Raw genomic sequence first — 20718 nt, forward strand, 5'->3', positions numbered from 1 at the left:
TGGAGTTAGGAAGACTTGAGTTCAAATCTAGCCTCAGAGACTTGACACTTAGCCAGCTGTGTGACCTTGATCAAGTTACTTAACTCCAATTGCCTTGCCTTCCCCCCTTCAAAAAAGAAGAGAGTCATTACTACCTGAATGAATCTGAGGGTGGATTGGGGCCATTTCTGAGGAAGGGCAACAGGTTCAACTTCTTCCTAAGGGAAAGAACTCTTCTCTCTGATTTTTTTTAATGTTATTTTTCCTCTAGAGTTGTATACAAGGCAACAGGGTCATTCACAATGATATTCTTCTTCCCACTTACCATGTAATCATACTGATGCCTTTGATTTTAGAGGTTTCAGTTATTTAATAAACTTCATATTTATTTTTTAAAAATTGAACTCTTTTTGTGAAGGAGTGAGACTAGATTGTCTTCCAGGTCCCTCCTAGTTCTAAAGTTCTATGGTTAGATGGCTCTTGTTGGTAGCATAAAATTAATGAAATCAATTTAATAGCTACCATGTTTCCCCAATAATAAGACACTGTCTTATTAATTTTTTGGAAAGAAAAATACCAGAGGGCTTATTTTCAGGGGAGGGCTTATGTTGTCCTGCCTCAGCTCTCCTCCGTGGCACTGCTCTCAATGGCGCCAGCAAGCAAATCACTGGGGAAGAACAGGATGACGCGCTCACTGCTGCAGCTCTGATTGGATGCAGCTCGGAGCGTGGCGTGCGTTTCACGGGGGGGGGGGGACGGTGCATACAGAGGGTACCATAATGTAGTGTGTAGCACAGGGGATCACCTTCACTACAGTACCAATCTTAATAGGGCTTATTTTCGGGGGGGGGCTTATTTTCGGGATAGGTCTTATTATTGGGGAAACATGGTAATAGCTTTGATCTTTCCAGTCACGTTCATAGAAACACACTTTCAGTCAAAGTAACTACTTTCTTTCAATTGGACATATTTTTCAGTGTAATGCAAAGAAGACCTGATTTAGAATTAAGTAGTTAGATTTTTGCTCTCACATACTCTGTGAGCTGCTACTGATAAATGTCATGAGCTTATTAACTCACAGAATCAAGTTTGCATGCACGATTAGCAGGTCAAACTCTGATTCTTCTCAATTTTGTTTCTAGCCATGCTCCTCCATGAATAGATAATGTAATGGATGCCCTGCCCCCAGGCTGCAAATGCCTGGCTGCTTCAAAGCAATGTCTGGCATGGTGAAATTCATAGTATTGGCGGGTTTCAAATTGTGGGCTGAGAACATCTGTGTAAAAGCCAGAAGTGACCAAATCATAGCAAATGGCCACAGTTTAAGCATGCCAGTGTCACAGAGTTCCTTACTGAAATAATAGCTGTAGCAAAAGCCCATCCACTAACCAAATATTAAATAAGTAAATTAGGATTCAACTAAATAAAAAGAGGCAGGAGGAACCCATCTATCAAACTGTCTCTCTTTAGAAATCATTCCAATTTCTGCTTCAGTAGGTGTTTACCATGGCTCATTAAATAATATGGCTTTATTTAGAGGCCTGGGAAAGGCAAAGTAATTTAGGAGATTTGTAGTAAACCAGTGACCAATTTGGAGAAGTGACAAAGATTGGAAAATGTAACTGAAAGTGTGCTTACTTTGTGGGTGGTAGGTAGTGGAGAGGACTATAAAACTGAATTTTAAAAAATGTTTGCCTGCGTGAAACCAGTTTGACAGGTCATGTTGCCATACGTAGAATCAATGTTGAGAATGAATCATAAGTGAACTCCTAGAAATTGCTAACAGGAGGCAGGGTAGTGTGTTAGAACAAGAACTTTATTAGCAATCTGGAAACGTGGGGTCTAATCCTATCTCTAATTTTTTTGTATATTCTTAGTTAAGTTGACCCTTAGTTCCTCCATTTTAAACACGATGGGATTGGAATAAGTGATTTCTAGGGTGCTGTCCAACTTTAAAATTCTGTTTCTGTTGTAAATTAGAAGTATCACTTTCTTCTTTTGGCAGAGGGCAACTGGTATATTTTGCAAAATTCATTGTGTATTTTAGGAATACAGAGTTCTCTGATCTGTATGCCATCCCATAAATACCAACAACGATGGAAATGAAGGCTGTTTAACCTGGCTACATTTTTCCTTTCTAAATTTTTTGCTAACTAGGCAAAAACAAAAGCCAAAAGTCAATGTGCTAATAAACTTTTCTCTGGGCACAAGACAAGTTGCTTTGCATATGTATGTCTACTCAAGTGTCCAAACTCTGAATTTCTCAAGTGATACCTTTTTTGGGAGGGAGTGTGTGCAGCTAAGATACTAGGGTAAAGGAAGAAAGGAAGAAGAAATGGAGTAGAGATAGTATTTAATTAACAGAAGGACTGAAACTAAAATAAAGAATATGAGAAGAATCTAAGTTGGGTTTGAGACACTCACATGCCCTACACCTCCCTCCTAGCCCTTTTCTCTGTACTGGTTCTTTTCATGTTCAGACCTTGTACTCAGCATCATCGCGCTGCTCCAGACCTTTCTTTCTTCTCATAGTCCCTGAAGAATATTAGAACTCTCCGTCAAAGCTGTCTATGCCTTGGAGCGAAGGCAAATTTTATTCTAAGTAAGATCTGCAATAATTGTTCTATCTCTGTTTACAAACCTCCAATAGAAACTGCAGAAGATATGTGCAGAGGCCAGGGCAGTTTTATTATTAATAATAAGTTTGCAATGTACTTTCATACTGAATCTTGCTTGAGCCTCAATCAGTAAATAGTTATTAAGTCCCTAGTATGTGCCAGGAACTGAGCTAAGCACTGGAATTCATAATAACTTTGTAAGAAAGACACTATAAATATTATTCTCATGTTATGGATAAAGAAACAGGTTCAGAGAAGTTAATTGACTTTCCTATGATCACACAGAAAGTGGCAGATATGATAACATGTACCCCAAGTCTTCCTGACCATAAATCAAGAACACTATTCATGATACCAAATTAATTTTTACTAAAGTATTGCAGGGTTTCTACAGGCCAGTCAATTCCTTCTGGTAAATGAGTATTTGCCTTTGAAGTTTATTATTTATTATGATTTTTCCCTTCTGTTAATCTAATAGAAACAATTTTCTTTTATTTATTAAAACAAATTGTTTACTCATGTAGATGAAGAAAGCTAACATATTTATTTAATTGCCAATTTGTTTTACCTTTTTCCAGTTACTCTAACAGAATACATTAAAGTTTCTCAATTTCAGAGAAATATAAGGAAGAATCCTTATGATTATATGATTTAGTGCCATGTGTATAGGCAGATCAATGCCTAACCTATCATAGATATGGCCCCAGTCCTTCTCTTCAGCTAAGTGAAGACCTTCCACTTGATCCTGACATGGACTAAATGCTGAGGGTGGAGGATGTGTCCATTTCCCCTTTGCAGCTTGAGCTCTGTGTGATAGTCTTTTTCAGAGCTACAAGAGATTTGCTTAGAATATATTTTACTTTAAGATTGACAGGTTTGTGTAAACATGAGGCAGTTTTTCCCCAAACTCTTCTGTGTTATTTAGTCTCCCAACTTTTTCATCTTTTGTTTTTGGTATATTTATTTGATAAGCACTGAAATAAGCTGGCAATATTTTCACTTAAATAATACAAATGTGATTATGGGGATAGTCTGGTGATCAGACCCCATCAGAGGTCTTCAGGACTTTAGTATATTAGTGGATCCATGATTTCATCAATATCCCTTGCCTAATGATGTAGAATACAACCCACCCATTCATTTTTATCTTTCATAACTCTGGTTCATATTATTCTATAAAATCCTCTCTCCTCTTCCCTTCTCCTCCCGCCCTCCCCACCCCCCTGCCAGCATCCATCCAGAAATCTGAGGCTTTCCTTTATATTTCTTGACAATCTATGAATGTCAGTGGGAGTCATATTGTCTTTTCATTGATAATCTCTTGCTACATGAAAGTCCCACCTCTAGGTTGATATATTTTATCAATCAATCCATCAACAATTTATTAAGCACCTACTATGTGCCAAGTATTATGCTAGGTGCTGAGGATACAAATACAAAGAATGAAACAATCCCCATTATGAAAGAATTTAAATTCTAATAATTGACATGACTCCTGCACATTTTTTTTTCATTGAGAGTATACTGCAATCTCTTCACACATCCTGTTCCTCTTCATTGTCCTTTGGGTGAGCTAGATTGTAATTTTTCAAAGACTATGATGTTTCATGCTTTATAGTAATATAGTATCACTGAAGAATATTTAACTTGAAAAGATATATCTATGTTTTAGAGTGAAGTTTGGGTCACTAAAGGCACTGCATAATTTCTCAAATGCAATCCAGCTCACTCTTCCCCTTCCTACTCAACAAAAGTGGTATTTCAGTACTTTTTAGTTGTGTCTGACTCTATGATTCCATTTGGGGTTTTCTTGGCAAGGACACTATAGTAGTTTTCCATTTTCTTCTCCAGCTGATTTTACATATGAGGAAATTGAGGCAAGCAGGATGACGTGATTTGTCCAGAGTCACACAGCGAGTAAGATAATTACATTTTGATTACAGATAGTGCCAGGAGAAAGTTTGATTTATAGAAATTCTTCTGCCTCCTATAATGCCAAAGGATATAGCTTTCAATTTAAAAGTTTTACTATCCTTTAAATATGGAGTAAATTGATGACTATTATTATAATCATATAACTCCTGTACTTGAGACTTTCAGTGGTAAAATGTAAAATACTATTTGTCATTCTAGGCTCCCATAACCTGACTGTAATCTATCTGTTCTGCCTTATTTATTTTACCCCCCTACATGTATCTATATTTTAACCAGTCTCTCTTTCTTTTTTCTGCCCTTAGCCCTTTGTTGTCCTAAGAAGAAAATTCATAATAAAATCCAAAAATGATGATGTGATAGGCCACATAACATAGGTTTTAGTTGGTATATTATGAGGAAACTTTTAAAGTTTGTAATTAAAAAAGAACAACCCCAAAGTCATACTAGAATTTAATAATAATGTATTAAAGCTGAAAGAGAACTGTGAGATCTTCAAGTTCTCTTTTCAGTTCAAGTTTTAATTCAATAGTTCAATGGGTCTGTTCAAGTTCAAGTCTTAATTCAGTAGTTCACTGGGTCTGTGATCTTATCATTGGTGATACAGGTTGTAACCCAACCATGCCTTATTATCTTGTTCTTCCATAGGGTCTGCTCACTGTCCTGAGGCTTCCTTCTGGTTTTCTTAACATTTCAGATATGACCAAGCTGTCCAAATTCAACTCTTTTACTGTGTGACTGGTCTTTTTTTTCCCCATTCATACACCTCTCCAATAACATTCACTTCTCCCATGCAATATAATCTCCCATTCTTGTTACTGATTTTCTATAGCCACTCACAGTCACCCTATGTCTCCCCTTCAGGTGATTCTCAAGTTTAATTATTCAGAGACTGTGGTATTCTTTGACTTCTGGTCATATTGTATTATTGAGAGGATATTGTTATTTGCAATTAAAGGGCTAGACAGCTTAGGTGACTTGAATAAGGTCACAGAGTTACTTAAAGATAGAGCAAAGATTGGGAAAATTCTATTTCTCAACATCCTTAGTCTAAGGCACTCATCCTTGCATACAACACTGCTTTTTCATAAATAGGACTCAGATTAAAAAACAAAGCATCTTTGATTCTTTCCTCCCATAGCCTCCTTAATTAAATCTCAGAATATAGTTGCTTGATTAGAACAGTTCATCTTTTAGAATTCTAGATGTGTATTTATAAGAGAGATTTACATATGAGGTACAGCTTGTCATTTGATAAGAATTCTAACACTGTCAGTGTTCTTTCTAATTCATGCTGCCTGATGAAATGGAGGCCAAATGGAACATGGGGTTCAACAGCATTAGCAGTTCCAGCACAACATGTGGTACCCAAACCTGGGAAACATAATGCTGGCAGTAAAAGCTGCCTTTAACTCTCTTTCAACTGACAATCCTTTATGCATTTTTTTGTGTGTGATTTCATTACTTTCTTAAGTAAGATTATAAGGGTTTGAAGTGTGTATGGGTAGAACTCCTGGTAAGAAAGATGGGCTCTATGTGATTGAGGTAAACCTGCAGAAAAAGAAGAAAGAAATCTTCTTAAATGCAGCATTTCTTGGGTATTAATAAACATCAAATGGCCTGACCATAATTTAGTCTGTAGAGGGAAAAGTGTTTTTTACTAAACCTTTTAAAAGTGTTTTTTAATAGAACTGTAGAGATTATACTATTATAAAAAGTCAAAAAGGATTACTCATCCAAAACGGATTGTTTGTTTTATAAATGAATATTTATATAGAGAACTCTTGAATTAAGCAGTAATCTTTGGCTTTGTTGAAACACAATGAACAATATGCAAAATCAGGGGTGATTTTTAAAAAAGGATATGAACATCACATTATGATTACCAGTCATTTTGATATCTGCATAGCAGGTAAATAAAATGAGGAATGACTAACCTATTATGTACTTAATTAATGAACACCTGTACACAATGAAAGCATGGTTGATTTTATGAAAGCATGAAAACCCAACCAGGCAATTAATGTTCAATTTAAAATTTGCATGCTGGAAAAGAAAAAAAAAACCCAACCCTGGGAGAAAAACAATCTGTAATGGGTAAATGACAAAGGAAGAAAGATGTTTGTTTCAATGTACAGACTATTTTAACTTCACTTATCTTGATTACTCAAGTTCTGCTTTGTAGTTCAACAATCTAGCCATCTCCTCTTTTGTGTAATTATTTATATTCTAAATAGATCATCTGGGGAAAAATTCTTTTCTGAGACTAGCACCCCTGAGTACCAAGGATTGGGTAGATTGCTCTTCAGTAGATCAGAATTGATTATCTTAATGATTCATAAGCAAACCTGGATATTTGGTCAGTGTAAATATCCAACAATTTACAAAGTTGATCTGAATCAATGCCAATAAAAATTTTCAATGTCTGCCATATGCATAACTTTCTCCTAGGCGATGTGTAGTAACAAAAAGAAAAAAAGTAAAAATCAACAACAATAGTAGATATAGAATTGAGAAAGCCCTCAAAGTGTCTTGATGCTTGATACAGATACCTTCCTTAATTCTTCTACAATTGATTCTCTAGCCTCTCTTTGAATATCCAGTGATGAAGAACTCGATACTTTACAGGATATCTCATTCATTTTATTTTTGGGTGACCCTGATTGTGAGTAAGTTGAAGTTTTCCCCTTATAACTTCTGTTTTGTCCTTTTCTCTTGTGTAGCTTGTCCCCATACCCTTGTATATCTATATACATCCATCTTGTTCTGCTAAGCCTCGGCTTTGGATTATGCTCACTATTTGCTGCTCTAACTCCTACTTGTATGCTGCTAAGCAATGCTAGGGTGGGGAAAAGTCCTAAAACATTGCCAACTGGGTCCTCTATAAATTTTTCTTACATAACTTTAACTGAGTCTCCACTAAGGGGAGGTAATCCCTTTGCACTTCCCTAATTTATCCCACTAACCACAGTGGCTCTTCCAAACCTTTTCATCTCTCCTCTAATTCATACAGTTCTCCTTACCCTCTCAGCTGTGAACCTTGCCTTGTATTTCACTGAGAAAAAACTAGAGCTTCCTCTTCTCTTCTCCTCATATCACATTCCTCAGCTATTTTCTGTCACTATTTTCTTCTTCATTCCTATCTCACATAAAGAGATGGGTCTTGTCTTTGTGCCTTCAAGCCAAATCTATACATGCACAAATGATCCTGTCCTATCTCATCTTCCCCAACAGATCGCCCCCTCTATAATTCTCACTCTTACTTATCTTCAATCTCAACTTGTCTATCAGCTATTTCCTGAATGCCCACATACATTCCCAAGTTTTCTCATTCTCGAAAAACACTCACTTGATTTATCCATCTCCTTTTTGTGGCTAAATTCCTAGAGAAAGCCATCCATAATTGATGCTTCCATTTCCTTTCCTCTCACTCTCTCTTTAATTTTCTATAGTCTAGCTTCCAAACTTCAACCAAAATTACTCTCTCCAAAATTAGCAATGATCTCTTAATTGCCAAATCAATGACGTTTTCTCAATCCTCATCCTTTCTGACCTCTCTGCAGCCTTTGATACTATGACCACCCTCTTCTTCTTCATACTATCTCTCTGTAGGGTTCCATGACACTACTCTATCCTCTTTCTCCCATTACTTGTCTGATTGCTCCTTTTCAGTCTGTTTTTCTGGATGTTCATCTAAGACATGTCCATGTTAGATGGATGTCCCACAGGGCCAGGTACTAGGCCCTCTTCTCTTATACTTCTATATTGTCTCTTGGTCAGTTCCCATTGATTCAGTGATCATTTCTCTGTGGATTATAAATCTACTTATTTAGCCTTAATATGTTTGCTGACCTACACTGTAATATCTTGAACTGTTTATTGAACATCTCAATTTGGGTGTCCTGTAGACATCTTCAACTCAAGATGTCCAATGTGGAAATCATCTTTTTTTCTCAAAACCCTCCTCATTTCTCAACTTCCCTTTTAGTATTGAGGGCACCACCATGCCTCCAGTCATCCAAATAAACCACTTCAGCTCCTCAGTTTCACCACCCATATCCAATCTGCTGCCAAGTCCTGTCAATTTTCTCTTTGCATATACTGTCCACTTTTCTAACACTGCAATCACCCTGGTGAAGGCCTACATCAGTTTATGCCTGGACTATTACATAGTCTGTTGATTGTTTTCCCTGTTTCAAATATCTTCCCAGTCTAACCCACTGTCTATTCAGCTATCAAAGCGATCTATTACCCCCTATTCAATAGACCCCTTTGGCTCTCTAAAACCTCTAGGATTAAATTTAAAATCTCTTGTTTAACATTCAAAACCTTTCACAACCTGATCCTCTTCTGCCTTTCTATTCTTCTTTAATTTTATTCCCCACCATGTGCTCTGCAGTCCAGTGACATTGGGTTCTTTATTGTTCCTAAAATATTCCATCTCCCAACTCTGAGCATTTTCACTGACTGTCCCCCATGTCTGAAACTCTCATCTTCCTTCCTTCAAGTCTTAGCTAAGGGGCAGCCAGGTAGCACAGTGAGTAAGAGCATGGGCTCCAGTGTTGAGAAGACCTGGAGATCGAATCCTGGGCTCAGACACTTAGCACCCACCCGGAAACACCTGGCCATGTAACCTTGAGCAAGTTACTTAACCCCAATTGCTTAGGGGTGGCCAGGTGGGTCAGCGAGTAAGAGCACCAACTCCAGTGTCGGGATGACCTGGATCAAATCCGGGCTCAGATACTCAGCACCACACCCAGAAATAACTGGCCATGTAATCTTGAGCAAGTTATTTAACCCAGATTGCTTAAAAAAACCAAAAAACAAAAGTCTTAGCTAAAAGACCTGCCTTCTGTAAGAAGTCCTTCTCAAGTCCCATTAATTGTGTGCCTTCTCTCTGTTGATTATCTCCAATTTATGTATACCTTGTTTGTATATAGTTACTTGCATGTTGTCTTCCATCTGACACTGTAGGCCTCTTGAAAACAGGGAATGTTTTTTTTTTGTCTTTTTTGGTAACCTTAGCATTTAGCATGGTGACTGGCACATAATAGACACTTAAAGCTTATTGACTGATGGTCTATACATTGATCTTAATTCTGTGATCTGGTGTCATGCCTAATACATCTAGTTCTTCTTTTATTCATGCCCCTAAAATATCTGAAGACTTTAGACACACTAGTTTTCCAGTGGTTCTCCTAAAATATGGTATTGAGGATAGAACATCATACTTCAGGAGTAGTTTGACTAGCAAATTATATTTCATTAATGTTACAGTTTATTATTATAATAATATAGCTTATTATAGTTCTCTAGTTCTTGACACTACACTTTATTAGTATAGCCCAACATTAGCTATTTTTAAAAATCCATATAACACTATTAACTAATAATTGGTTTATAGTAGTACACTAGATTAAAAATAAAGAATTTCTTTGCAGTTACTTTGAATCTATTTTCATTCCCTGAGCCCCTCCCTCCCATTCTTATTCCCAACAGCTGTAGAGTTGATTATTTATCTTGTATCATTGGTTCATTAGAGCAGTAGTGGGGAAACTGTGACCTCCTAGGTCCTCAAATGTGACCCTTTGACTGAATCCAGACTTCACAGAACAAATCTGTCTAATAAAGGATTTGTTCTGTAAAACTTGGACTCATTCAAAAGGCTGCACCCAAGGACCTCAAAAGCCACATATGGCCTCAAGGCTGCAGGTTCCCTACCCCTGAAAGTGTTGATATTATAAAGGGGAACCTTAATCCTTTTATGGCTAACACTTATCTAGTGTTTTAAGCTTTGTAAATCACTTTAATTAAATGTTATCTCATTTTATCCTCATAATAATCTTATGTGATATGTTTTATTATCTTTCTCATTTTATAGATTATTAAAGTGAGGTTGAAAGGTTAAGTGACCTACTTAGGATCACACAGCTAATAAGTATATGAATCAGAATTTGAACTCAGTTCTTGTATACTTCAAGAACACTATTCTATCCAGTATTCTATTATTCCCTTTATTATGCATTAACTACCTTAATAGCTATTCTTCTCTACTTTGTGTTATCTTCAAAGTTAACTAGTATCTAGGTCTTCATCCAAGTTAATGATAAATATGTAGAATAGAACAGGGCTGAGGACAGCCCCTGGAGATCTCCTACCATTCAGTAGTCCATTAAATCAATATCATTTTGGTCAGATTATTCAGTCAGTTCTGAATCCTCTCAAACTATACCTTCCTTCAGGCTTCATTTCTTTGTCTTGTATGTAAGAATATCATGAGTCAAAAGTTGTATGTTCTCTGTTTAAAACTTAGCGTTTATCAACCATCCCTTCATTTTTAATCTGTTGATCACCTACTTCATACAAAATACAGTGCCAGATTCTGGAGGAGCTCCAAAATTTGCATTAGACGCAATCTCTACTGTCATGGATCTAACTACCTATTAGAAGGAAAAATCACAATCATAGTACAAACATATTACAAAATATTACATGAAAACTGAATGAGAAATTTGTGAAAACAAGTACTATGTGAAGGGTAAGGGAAAAGGTACAATAATTGTCATAAAAGAAAATGAACTTAATCTGACATGATGTATTCTCCATAAACAAATGTTAATTCCTGAAGATTACTATGAATATAGATCACTTTCAGAATTTAGTAAGACAAAAAATAGATCATTGCATTTTTCTTGCCCTTGAGAAATTTCACTTTAATTATCTAGCTGTGAGATATAGTTTATATTTCCCTTCCCTTTCTGGTAGCCTCTTTCTTTATATTTTCCAATCTGCCAAGTTTATGTACTCCAATGGCTTCAAATATCATATCCATAAAGAAGATTCCCAAATAAAAATGACACTTTTAAATAGAGCTTTTGCATTTGCAAAGCACTTTCCTCACATCAACCCTGTGAATAAGATAATAAAAGCATTATTATTCTCATTTTTCAGCAAAGGAAACTGAGACTCAGAGATGTTAAGTGACTTGCCAAAAGTAATAGCTAGTAAATACTGGGGCTAGTCCTTGAACCCTAGACTATTGTGTCTAAGCGCCATTCCCTTTCAAATATAACATATAAATTAATATCTATATTTATGAAATCTTTTCTAATACAATGCCTAGTATGTCTAGCTGTTTATATGCTGCTGGAAGTTTATGCAATGGCAAAGCCTGCCTGATTTTGTGTTCTTGTAGTCTGTCTAACCTTTGAGAAACCACTATCACTCTCATGCCATGGCAAGCATCAGACTTCAACTTTAGTCAGGGTATCAAATTTCATTTTATATTATATTTATTTTTGTATATATCCTATTCTCTTTCGAGACTGTGTAATTTTTTTTTTTTAAAGCAATCAGGGTTAAGTAACTTGCTCAAGGTTACAAGGCCAGTTATTTCTGGGTGTGGTACTAAGTATCTGAGCCTGGATTTGATCCTCAGCTCATCCCGACACTGGAGCTGGTGCTCTTATTTGCTGAGCCACCAGCCACCCCTAAGCAATTGGGGTTAAGTAACTTGCTCAAGGTTACATGGCCAGGTGTTTCTGGATAGGTGCTAAGTGTCTGAGCCCAGATTTGATCCCCAGGTCATCTCAACACTGGAGACGGTGCTCTTACTCGCTGTGCTACCTGGCTGCCCCAAGAGACTGTGTAATGTTAATGGGATATAAGATCTTCCCTACCATTAATAGACCTTACATGGAGCCCATTAAGGGAAGCTTGCTTAGGGGACACTTGCTTGTAGGAAGGCTTTCAGGCCTTTTGTTAATTTCTAATTAGGCACTGAGCCACTGTGAGCCCTCTGGCTCTAAAAAGGATACATACATACATACATACATACATACATACATATATATATATATATATATATATATATATATATATATATATATATACATACATACATACACTCTGACGTTAGCATTTTGCTTTGGGCCTCACTGGAAGAGTGTTCTTGTGATTTGACCAGATGAGACTCTGGGTAGCCATTAAGGAGCATCTCTCCTCTTGACTTTGAAAAACCCAGATATTGGTGCTTCTCTCTCAGGTCACTATGTATGTACTGCCTTGGTCAAACACTTGGATCTGTCTGTTGATCTGTGCTAATTTCTTAGACAGTCAGAAGCCCTGTCTGTTGGTCTTTATTTCTCTATTTTTATTTTCTCTGTTTTCTTTGTTTGGATTTTCTCTGAAGTTCAGGGTGCTGACTTTTCCCCTGAACTAAAGAATATAATTTAAAAGATTGTTGACTGCTTGAGCAACGATCTTTCCTAGTAAAGCAGATCTAAGAATCTGTGCTAGCAGCCATTCTGAGTATGCCAGTGTGGTTGCCAGTACAGACTATAGGCACCATGATGACAGGGACTTTATCTAAAAGTTGTACCTCACCCAGTACTTAGCAACAATGGAGAACACTAAAGTAGGTACTTAATAAATATTGAATTAAATCTCAATTCTATTTCATATTAATTCTGGTTACTTCCCTCAGCTGGTCTTGTAGCCTAGTATTTAAGACCTCCACAATCTGGCTCTGTTGTACCTTTCCAATCTTATTTCACATTATTCCCTTTTATGTACTCTATGTTGAAGCTAAACTAGATGATTACTTCCCTCCAAACTCTGTATTCGATTTCTGGACTCTGTATACTCATATTAGCTGTAACGTATATGTGGAATAGGCTTCCCTTCATTCTGCCTCTCTTAAATCATATGTTCCTTTGACACTCATTTCAAATATTATGTCTTCAAGGGATCAAGTCTCTCCTAAATCACCTAGAGATTAGTGCTCTTTAAAATACTTCCTGTTCATTTATTTGTGTACTTATTATGTCTCTCTGCATTATAGTAGAATGTAAGCTACCTGAGGGAAGGCATTGTTCACTTTTTTTTAAAATTTCACAATAGGTAGTCAATTAATGCTTATTGAATTTGAATTTCTAGTTTTGTAGAACTCAAAGACCCTAAGGCAGAAAGAGTATTGTCTTTTAATCTTTTACACACTAATTAAAGTCTTTAGTTGTGTTTTTTTCTTTTAAAAAAAAACAGGCCCTCTTGCCCCCTTTTTTGGTGTTTCTTAGTTTTTTGGAGATGCTCCAGATGAGGAGTCCCAGTTTTCAAGATTCTCACCTGCTTCATTGGTTCGGATCATTCGAGATGGGGTGCTTGGATCTCCTGTTCCAATAGGATTAGTTGCCACCACTCTGAATTCATATTCTACCCAGGGGTTCAGGTCCACAGCCATGGCAGATTCCATGTCTCCTGTTATGACTTCTGGGACTGAAAAAGGAAGCAAATTTCAAGCCACTGAGATTCCAGAAAACTTTATATGCTGTCTTGAATGGCAATCAAATAGATCATAGCCACTAACAGTACCCTCAGGCCAATACAGAATGTTTTGTAACATATGACCATGACCTGCATTTCAGACTCATTAGCGAAATGAAAAAATAACCTTAAGAAAATAAGTACTTGCATACATTACCAAAGATAGTTGAAAATAATCAATAGTTACTACTCATCCATATTCATGAATGTCATTCTTAGTAGAGATCATTTTGTAATTTTTTCTAAATAGTAAGATAGCACCTTAATATTTCAAAAGATATTGGCCTTCATTGGGAGGGAAGGTATCTCCCCCAGTGATATAAATCCCTATCCTTAATACCTTGGTTGTTATTGTTGTTTGGATGTTTCAGTTGTGTCTGACTGTGACCCCAATTGGGGTTTTCTTGGCAAAGATATTGAAGTGGCTTGCCATTTCCTTCTCCAGTTCATTTTACAAATTGGGAAACTGAGGCAAACAAGGTTAAGTGATTTGTCCAGCTCCACAAACCTATTAAGTTTCTGAGACCAGGTTTGAACTCAGGTCTTGCTTACTCCAGGCCTGGTACTCCTTCCCCTGTGCCACCTAGCTGTCCTAATACCTTAATATAAATTTCCTAAAATGTTTTTGATTTAAATCATTCATTACTTAGTAGCTGCACATCTAGTAACAAACCTTTTTGATTTCAGGTCAAATCTCTGTTGTCCTTAGACAATGGCTCATTACAAGCATTTTAATAAAACCCTTCCAGGCTGTGATTCCCTGACATTGTCTTTGAGAAACCAGGGTCTCCATGCCATCACGAGACACCAAAGCAGGAACCTTTTTAGTGGAAGAACAAAGCAGTACCACGTATTAAGTGGAGAATCCAAGTACTGCAATGGAATGACCACTTGAATTGGTGTGAACTCTAGCCAGCTTCCCTTCATTTTTTTGGTGCTTCATTTTTTCAACTATAAAATGAGGGGTTGGTTTGAATGATAGCTAAGTTATTAGGTGACAGCTAAAATGCCTTCCAACCCTAAATTTCATGAAAAATCTCTCTAAATCATTCAAAAGATAGTGGAATGTCTTTGCCAAGTCACCAAAATATGATGAACTGATAATAGGAACCCACCCCCCAAAAAAAAAGATTGAGGGGAAGATACTCAGGGTTATATAGTTATTAGAAGTTCAGATGTTTTTTCCACCCTATAATACTGCCTCTTCTTATTATTATGTCCAAACTGAACTATTTTGGGGGTAAGTATGGATTAAGGATTGTGATTGGAACTGGATCTGTGATTTAATTGATATAAGGAACTCTCAGATGAGGGAACTCCCCTTACCAATGCAGGGTATCACCTCTTCAATTTAGAGTCTTATAGCATATTTGTTGTTGCTGTTGTTCACTTGTTTCAGTTGAGTCAAACTCTGTGACCCCATTTAGGGCTTCTTTGGCAAGGATACTAAAGTGGTTTGCCATTTCCTTCTCCAGTTCATTTTACAGATGAGAAAACTGAGACCAACAGGGTTAAGTGATTTGCCCAGTGTTGTGGTTTAGAGGCATTGCAAGGGGAAAGGGTGCGGGCCTGTCTTGAAAGAATTCAATCATTCAAGACTTCTTTCAGTCCAAGTAGTTTATTAAAGCACTGATTGGGGTGGATGAGATGCCTAGTGAGTCTGTGCTATATGTGATGCCAATACAAGCAGGCCACATTTAAAGAATCTGAACATTTGATAAGGGCAGGATGGATACTTTTATACAGAAAGACTCTAGGAAGATCTGGCTCTGGGAGTGGTAAGTAGCCTGCTTCGAGAGATCGAGATCCGAGATCAGGTGCAGACAATGGAAGGAGTTAAGTGGCTTGTAGCCCCAGTGAAAGGGCAGTTAAAAGGATTACTGTATTCACTGGGGGGGTTTGGGGTCCAGGTTTCAAAGACATGTTTTTTTTTTCCTTTTGGGGGTCTAGCACAAATCCCACTCCCCATAGTCACACAGCTAGCAAATAACTGAGGCTAGATTTGGACTCAGGTCTTCCTAACTCCAGGCCAGGCACTCTATCCACTGTCCCATCTAGCTGACCTTTAGAGCATATAACCTGCAGCACTGAGGGGTTAAATAACTTGCCCAGGGTTACACAGCTAGCATTTGTCAGATGTAGCACTTGAACCCAGGCTCTGGGGCCAGATTTTTATCCAGTGTACCATGCTGCTTCTTGAGTATGGATTGCATTCAGAATTTAGCAAAATATTTATTAAGTGGATTAACATCTTCTTAATAATAAAACTGAACAACTTTGGTGAAGAATTTTTCCCTCCAAGGAATGTTGGTCTCTGAATTTACATATCCTTTTATTTTATGCCTTTTACTAACATTTTGTTTTCCATGGCAAATCAATAGCATCCTAGTATCTAGAGATAGAAGGTAAATATAGTTCAAATAGCTTATGTTATAAATGTTGAAATGAAACCCTCAGAAAAGTTAAATAGTTTATTTAAGGTCACACAAGTAGTAAGTGGAAGAGATAGAGTCAATGTCAAAGATGACTAAAAATGTAATAGTCTCCATAATATCACAATGAGGTCTACTTAATTCTGTTGGGTATTTTTGGTAGAACAAATGGGAGAAGAAAGATCTTATCTCAGTAAGTAGAAATTTCTTAGAATTAGTCTAATTTGTTTTTATTCCATTAATTTTTGCCTAGTAATAGGCAGGTTCTTGATTCAGTATTATTGGGAGGCTAGAGAATTTGGCAATAGTCTTTGGTTTCTAAATAGTTTTCCTATTCATCTGAAGTCTCATTTGGAAATACTTTATTTGTAAAGCAGATGCCTACCAATTGTGAAAGAGCTAAACAAATTGTGGTATTTAAATGTAATGGAATATAGTGTCATCAATAAGATGAACCAAGAATACAGAGAATCGTAGGAAGATTCATATGAACCAATGTAAGGTATATAGCACCAGGAAAGCAATATATATGATTCTAGAAGTTTAAATGGAGAGAATAAAAAGAACAATGAACCCTAGAAATGAATGGTATATAATTATAATAACCATATTTCACCTCAGAGAAGAGAAAATGCACATCTCTTCCACCTTTTCAGAGATTAAAAACTTTGGGTATAGCACATTATAAATACTGGAAAATTTGTCTAATGTGTTCCTAAGATTTGCCAAATTGTTTTTTTTTTTCTTTTTCTTTTTCTTTTATATTCTTTGTTATTACAGATAGCTCTTTGAGCAGAGTTCCAAGGGACATATTTAAAATTAAGGTGATATAAAACAAAAGACATTAATAAAATGAAAAAGAACATTTCTGCTTGGGCATAATCAAGTTGTCCCCAAGGAAGGAAGAGCTTGAAAACAGCTTAGCACACCTAAAGTGGACTTTTGTAAAGCCTGATGTTTAAGTATTGGAGAAGAATGATTTTTTTTTTCCTCACTGTGGTAGCAGCTGAGCTCTTCTCCAGAAAATCTTTGAAGTGGATGAGAGGAGGTTGACTTTCCTTTTTTTTTTTTTTGGTCAGGGTGCATAAGGCTGTGCCCTGTAAACTGTAATCTGACCTTAGCTCAGACTGCTAGGTGTGACAGTCATTTGTAAGATTAATTTCTGAAAGTTGATGAAGCATTCATTTGTTAGCCATGACATTTAAGTCTTCATATTAAAAAGAAGTATGGGTTCCTGCTCCCAGTTTAATACTGTCTTTGGCCTCTGTTTTTCAGTTTGTGGTGACCTTTAAATAAAACAAAACACACACACACACACACACACACACACACACACACAAACACCAACATCCCCTCCCCATCTCCCCCCCCAAATCGAGCTTGGATTTCCTAAGCTCATTGTCAAGAATAAGGGCTTGAAATAATTGTAAAAGCTTGAGGAGGATATTAAAACTTTTGATGAAATTGCACGCAATGTGAAACAGATTAAGGGACAAACATCTTTTTTATTAGGATTTTGATTTGAAACACAAATCCTGTGCAGATTAAAGATAATGTAGTTTTTATTCCCAAGCAAATCTTTTTAAAGCCTTTATAGCCATGTATTATTTTTCTTCTTACAAAGATATACTTTCTGTAACTATGGGGACAATTCTGTTTAAAACATGCAGGCTGTGTTCCCAAGAAGAAACAGGAGGAGATTAAAGGAAATAGAAAACCCTACATTTCTTGAGGGACCATATCTCGTTTACACTGCTTCCTAAAGGAAAGAACTAGAGAAATTTGTTAATTACCAACTAGTTAGAACTGAAGTCTATCTCATACCAAAACCACAATTAGTCCATTGGTCTGTTTGATCAAATGTTAGGCCCCTAGGTGAAAAATCAAAACTAGAAATGATCCAAAAGGTGTAGGACTGAAAGTTAAGTTAGCCAAGACAGTTGAACTGGTAGGGCTCTATGTAGACCCAGTCAAAGAAATCAACTCACTATACTTGCTGGGTAACATAAATGAAAAGTCTATTTTCTAAGGGAAAAGTAATTTGACTTAGCTGAGAGTGGCCTGCAGGCTAAAATGTCTATTTGCTGTGGTTACTTTTAGACTTCATTCAGGAGGAAAAAATGGTTCTATTCTCAGTGGCTGCTTTAAGGGACTGCTTTTAGTTATACCTAGGGTTTGTCACTTAACTATAGGATGTGCTCAGTCAAGCTTCTAAGTACACCTCTACTTGAATTGCTAAAGAGAAGAATTCTACTTCTCATATTTTTGCATTCAAATGGGACCCGGTGAAAGTTACAAAAGGAATCACAAATGCCTTTTAAAATTCCATTTTAGAAGGCTCCTTTCAGTTTACCACAGACTTAGAATTTATATATTTTTATAAAACTCATTGGAATCTGCCACCAAGCTCTGGAAGCTCCTCAACCAAGGGACAAGGGCTTTGAGTATATTTCTGTAAGAGATTGTTTCTGATGTAAAAGTCCAGTCTAGCTAAGTGGGAGAGACTATTTACCATCAGGGTTGCTATTTAGGTGATAGATTCTTTTCCTATGGCAATTCATGAAATAAAGACAAGGAGCCCAACTGGAGGGGGTGTGGGTGGCTGTTTACTTCTGAAGGTTTATTGTAAAGAAGAGGGATGATTCCAGGGAAAAATAATTTCCCTCCCACAATTGGACATAATATCTGTTATATGGCAGTACTTCATCATCCCTTCATATTCTTGGCTACTCATTTCAGAAAAGGCCTGTGGTCACTATCCTAGGGACAAAATTAGTGGCCATTTGTCATGTTCAAAGAGAGCTTGGGATGTTCACAGATGATCAGTTTCCTTATTTACAGTGGAAGAACGTCTCTGTTGACAATGGCTAATCCTTGGAGTGTTTATGGGAGGAAGACTACAAAAGACTTTATTTATTCTCCAAATTCAAGGAAGCATTTGGTGGGAGGTGTGATAAGAGTCAGGGACTAGGACAGGCAATGTATCAGTAAATGGCTAGTTCAATTCCAAAATTGAACTATAGAAGCTCATTTACCATGGATATTGGCACCAGACTTGTACTCTGAGAATGAATCTTTCTTAAAAAGATTTTTTACTCATTTCATTCTGAGTATTCTGGAATTTTTTTTTTTTTATTATTACTACATAGGCAGTGATAGTGCAGTAGATAAGAGTGTTGGGGTTGGAGTCAGGAAGACATAACTTCAAATCCAGCCTTGGTTGCTTACTGTGTTACTTATTTAACTTGCTGGGTAAATTACTTAATCTCTGTCTGCCTCAGTTTCCTCAACTTTGAATGGAGATCATAACGCCACCTATTTCACAGGATTATTGTGAGACTCCAGTGAAATAATATGTATAAAACTCTTAGTACAATGTCTAGCACAAAGTAAGTGCTTAATAAATGCTTATTCCCTTCTCTTCTATCTTTCAAACCCTCTACAATCTGGTTTAGCAGCTCCCATGGTTTTAATGGTCATCTCTCTGCAGCTCATGTCTACATATCTCTGGTTACTATCCTGAGATCAGTCTGACATCATAAATTGCTTATTGGACATTTCAAACTGGATGTCCAAGAAACATTTAAAAATAAACATGTCCAAAACATAGCTCATTTTCTCTGTCTCCAAACCTGCCACTCTTCTAGATTTCTCATTGCTGTTAAGGGTACCACCATCCTTCCAGTCACTCAGATGCAAAAGCCTTGTGTCATTTTTGACTCCAATATTTCTCACATGCATACCCTTTTCTCAAGTCAAACAGCTGCCATGCTCATTAAGGTCCTAATCACTTTTCACCTAGATTTTGCAATAACTTCTTAATTGGTTCCCTTGCCTATTGCCTCCAAAATCTGTAGTAGAACAATTCTAAATATGCACCTAGATCTGCCTTGCCAGCTATGCTATATCATGGTCTAACCAGAAAATTACAGTCCTCACATATATTTACTTTCTAGGCTCTATCTGATATTGTTTGACATTTCTTTACTGAAAAAGCAGCTCTTTGTAATGTACCAACTCTGCAAAATGACATGACAGTCTTTTCTTTCTTAATGGTCCAGCTATATTGTCCTGCTTGCTGTTATACACCCACACTCACACACTCACACCCTCCCTGCCCCCACCCCATCCCAGACACACACACACACACACACACACACACACACACACACACACACACAGAGTGCTACATTTCCATTTCTTCTGTGTCTTTGCAATGACTGTTTCCTATGCCTAGAATTCTTTTCCTCTTCATCTCCAGGAATCCCCAATGGTCTCCAAAAATTGACTCAAATATCACCTTCCTGGATCACCTCCCGGATACTAGTGACTTCTTTCCTCAAACTAGTAATTTTGTATCTCTCTCTCTCTGTCTCTCTCTCTCTCTGACTCTCTCTCTCTCTCTCTCTCTCTCTGTCTCTCTCTCTCTCTCTGTC

General features: G+C 37.0%; 1 protein-coding gene across 1 annotated transcript in view; it reads right to left on the reverse strand.

Annotated features, from left to right (window-relative positions):
• The window catches only part of CNTN5 (contactin 5), a 1715246-nt gene that overhangs the window by 73155 nt on the left and 1621373 nt on the right, over positions 1-20718 (reverse strand). Inside the window, exon 18 of the mRNA XM_069080670.1 lies at positions 13653-13802. Coding sequence (XP_068936771.1) covers positions 13653-13802 — 150 coding nt within the window. The remainder of the gene's footprint in view (positions 1-13652; positions 13803-20718) is intronic.

This window comes from Petaurus breviceps, unplaced genomic scaffold (genome assembly GCF_028583685.1).
Source record: "Petaurus breviceps papuanus isolate PSGF00001 unplaced genomic scaffold, PetGlider_PUasm1.0 91133, whole genome shotgun sequence".
Taxonomy (NCBI): Eukaryota; Metazoa; Chordata; class Mammalia; order Diprotodontia; family Petauridae; genus Petaurus; species Petaurus breviceps.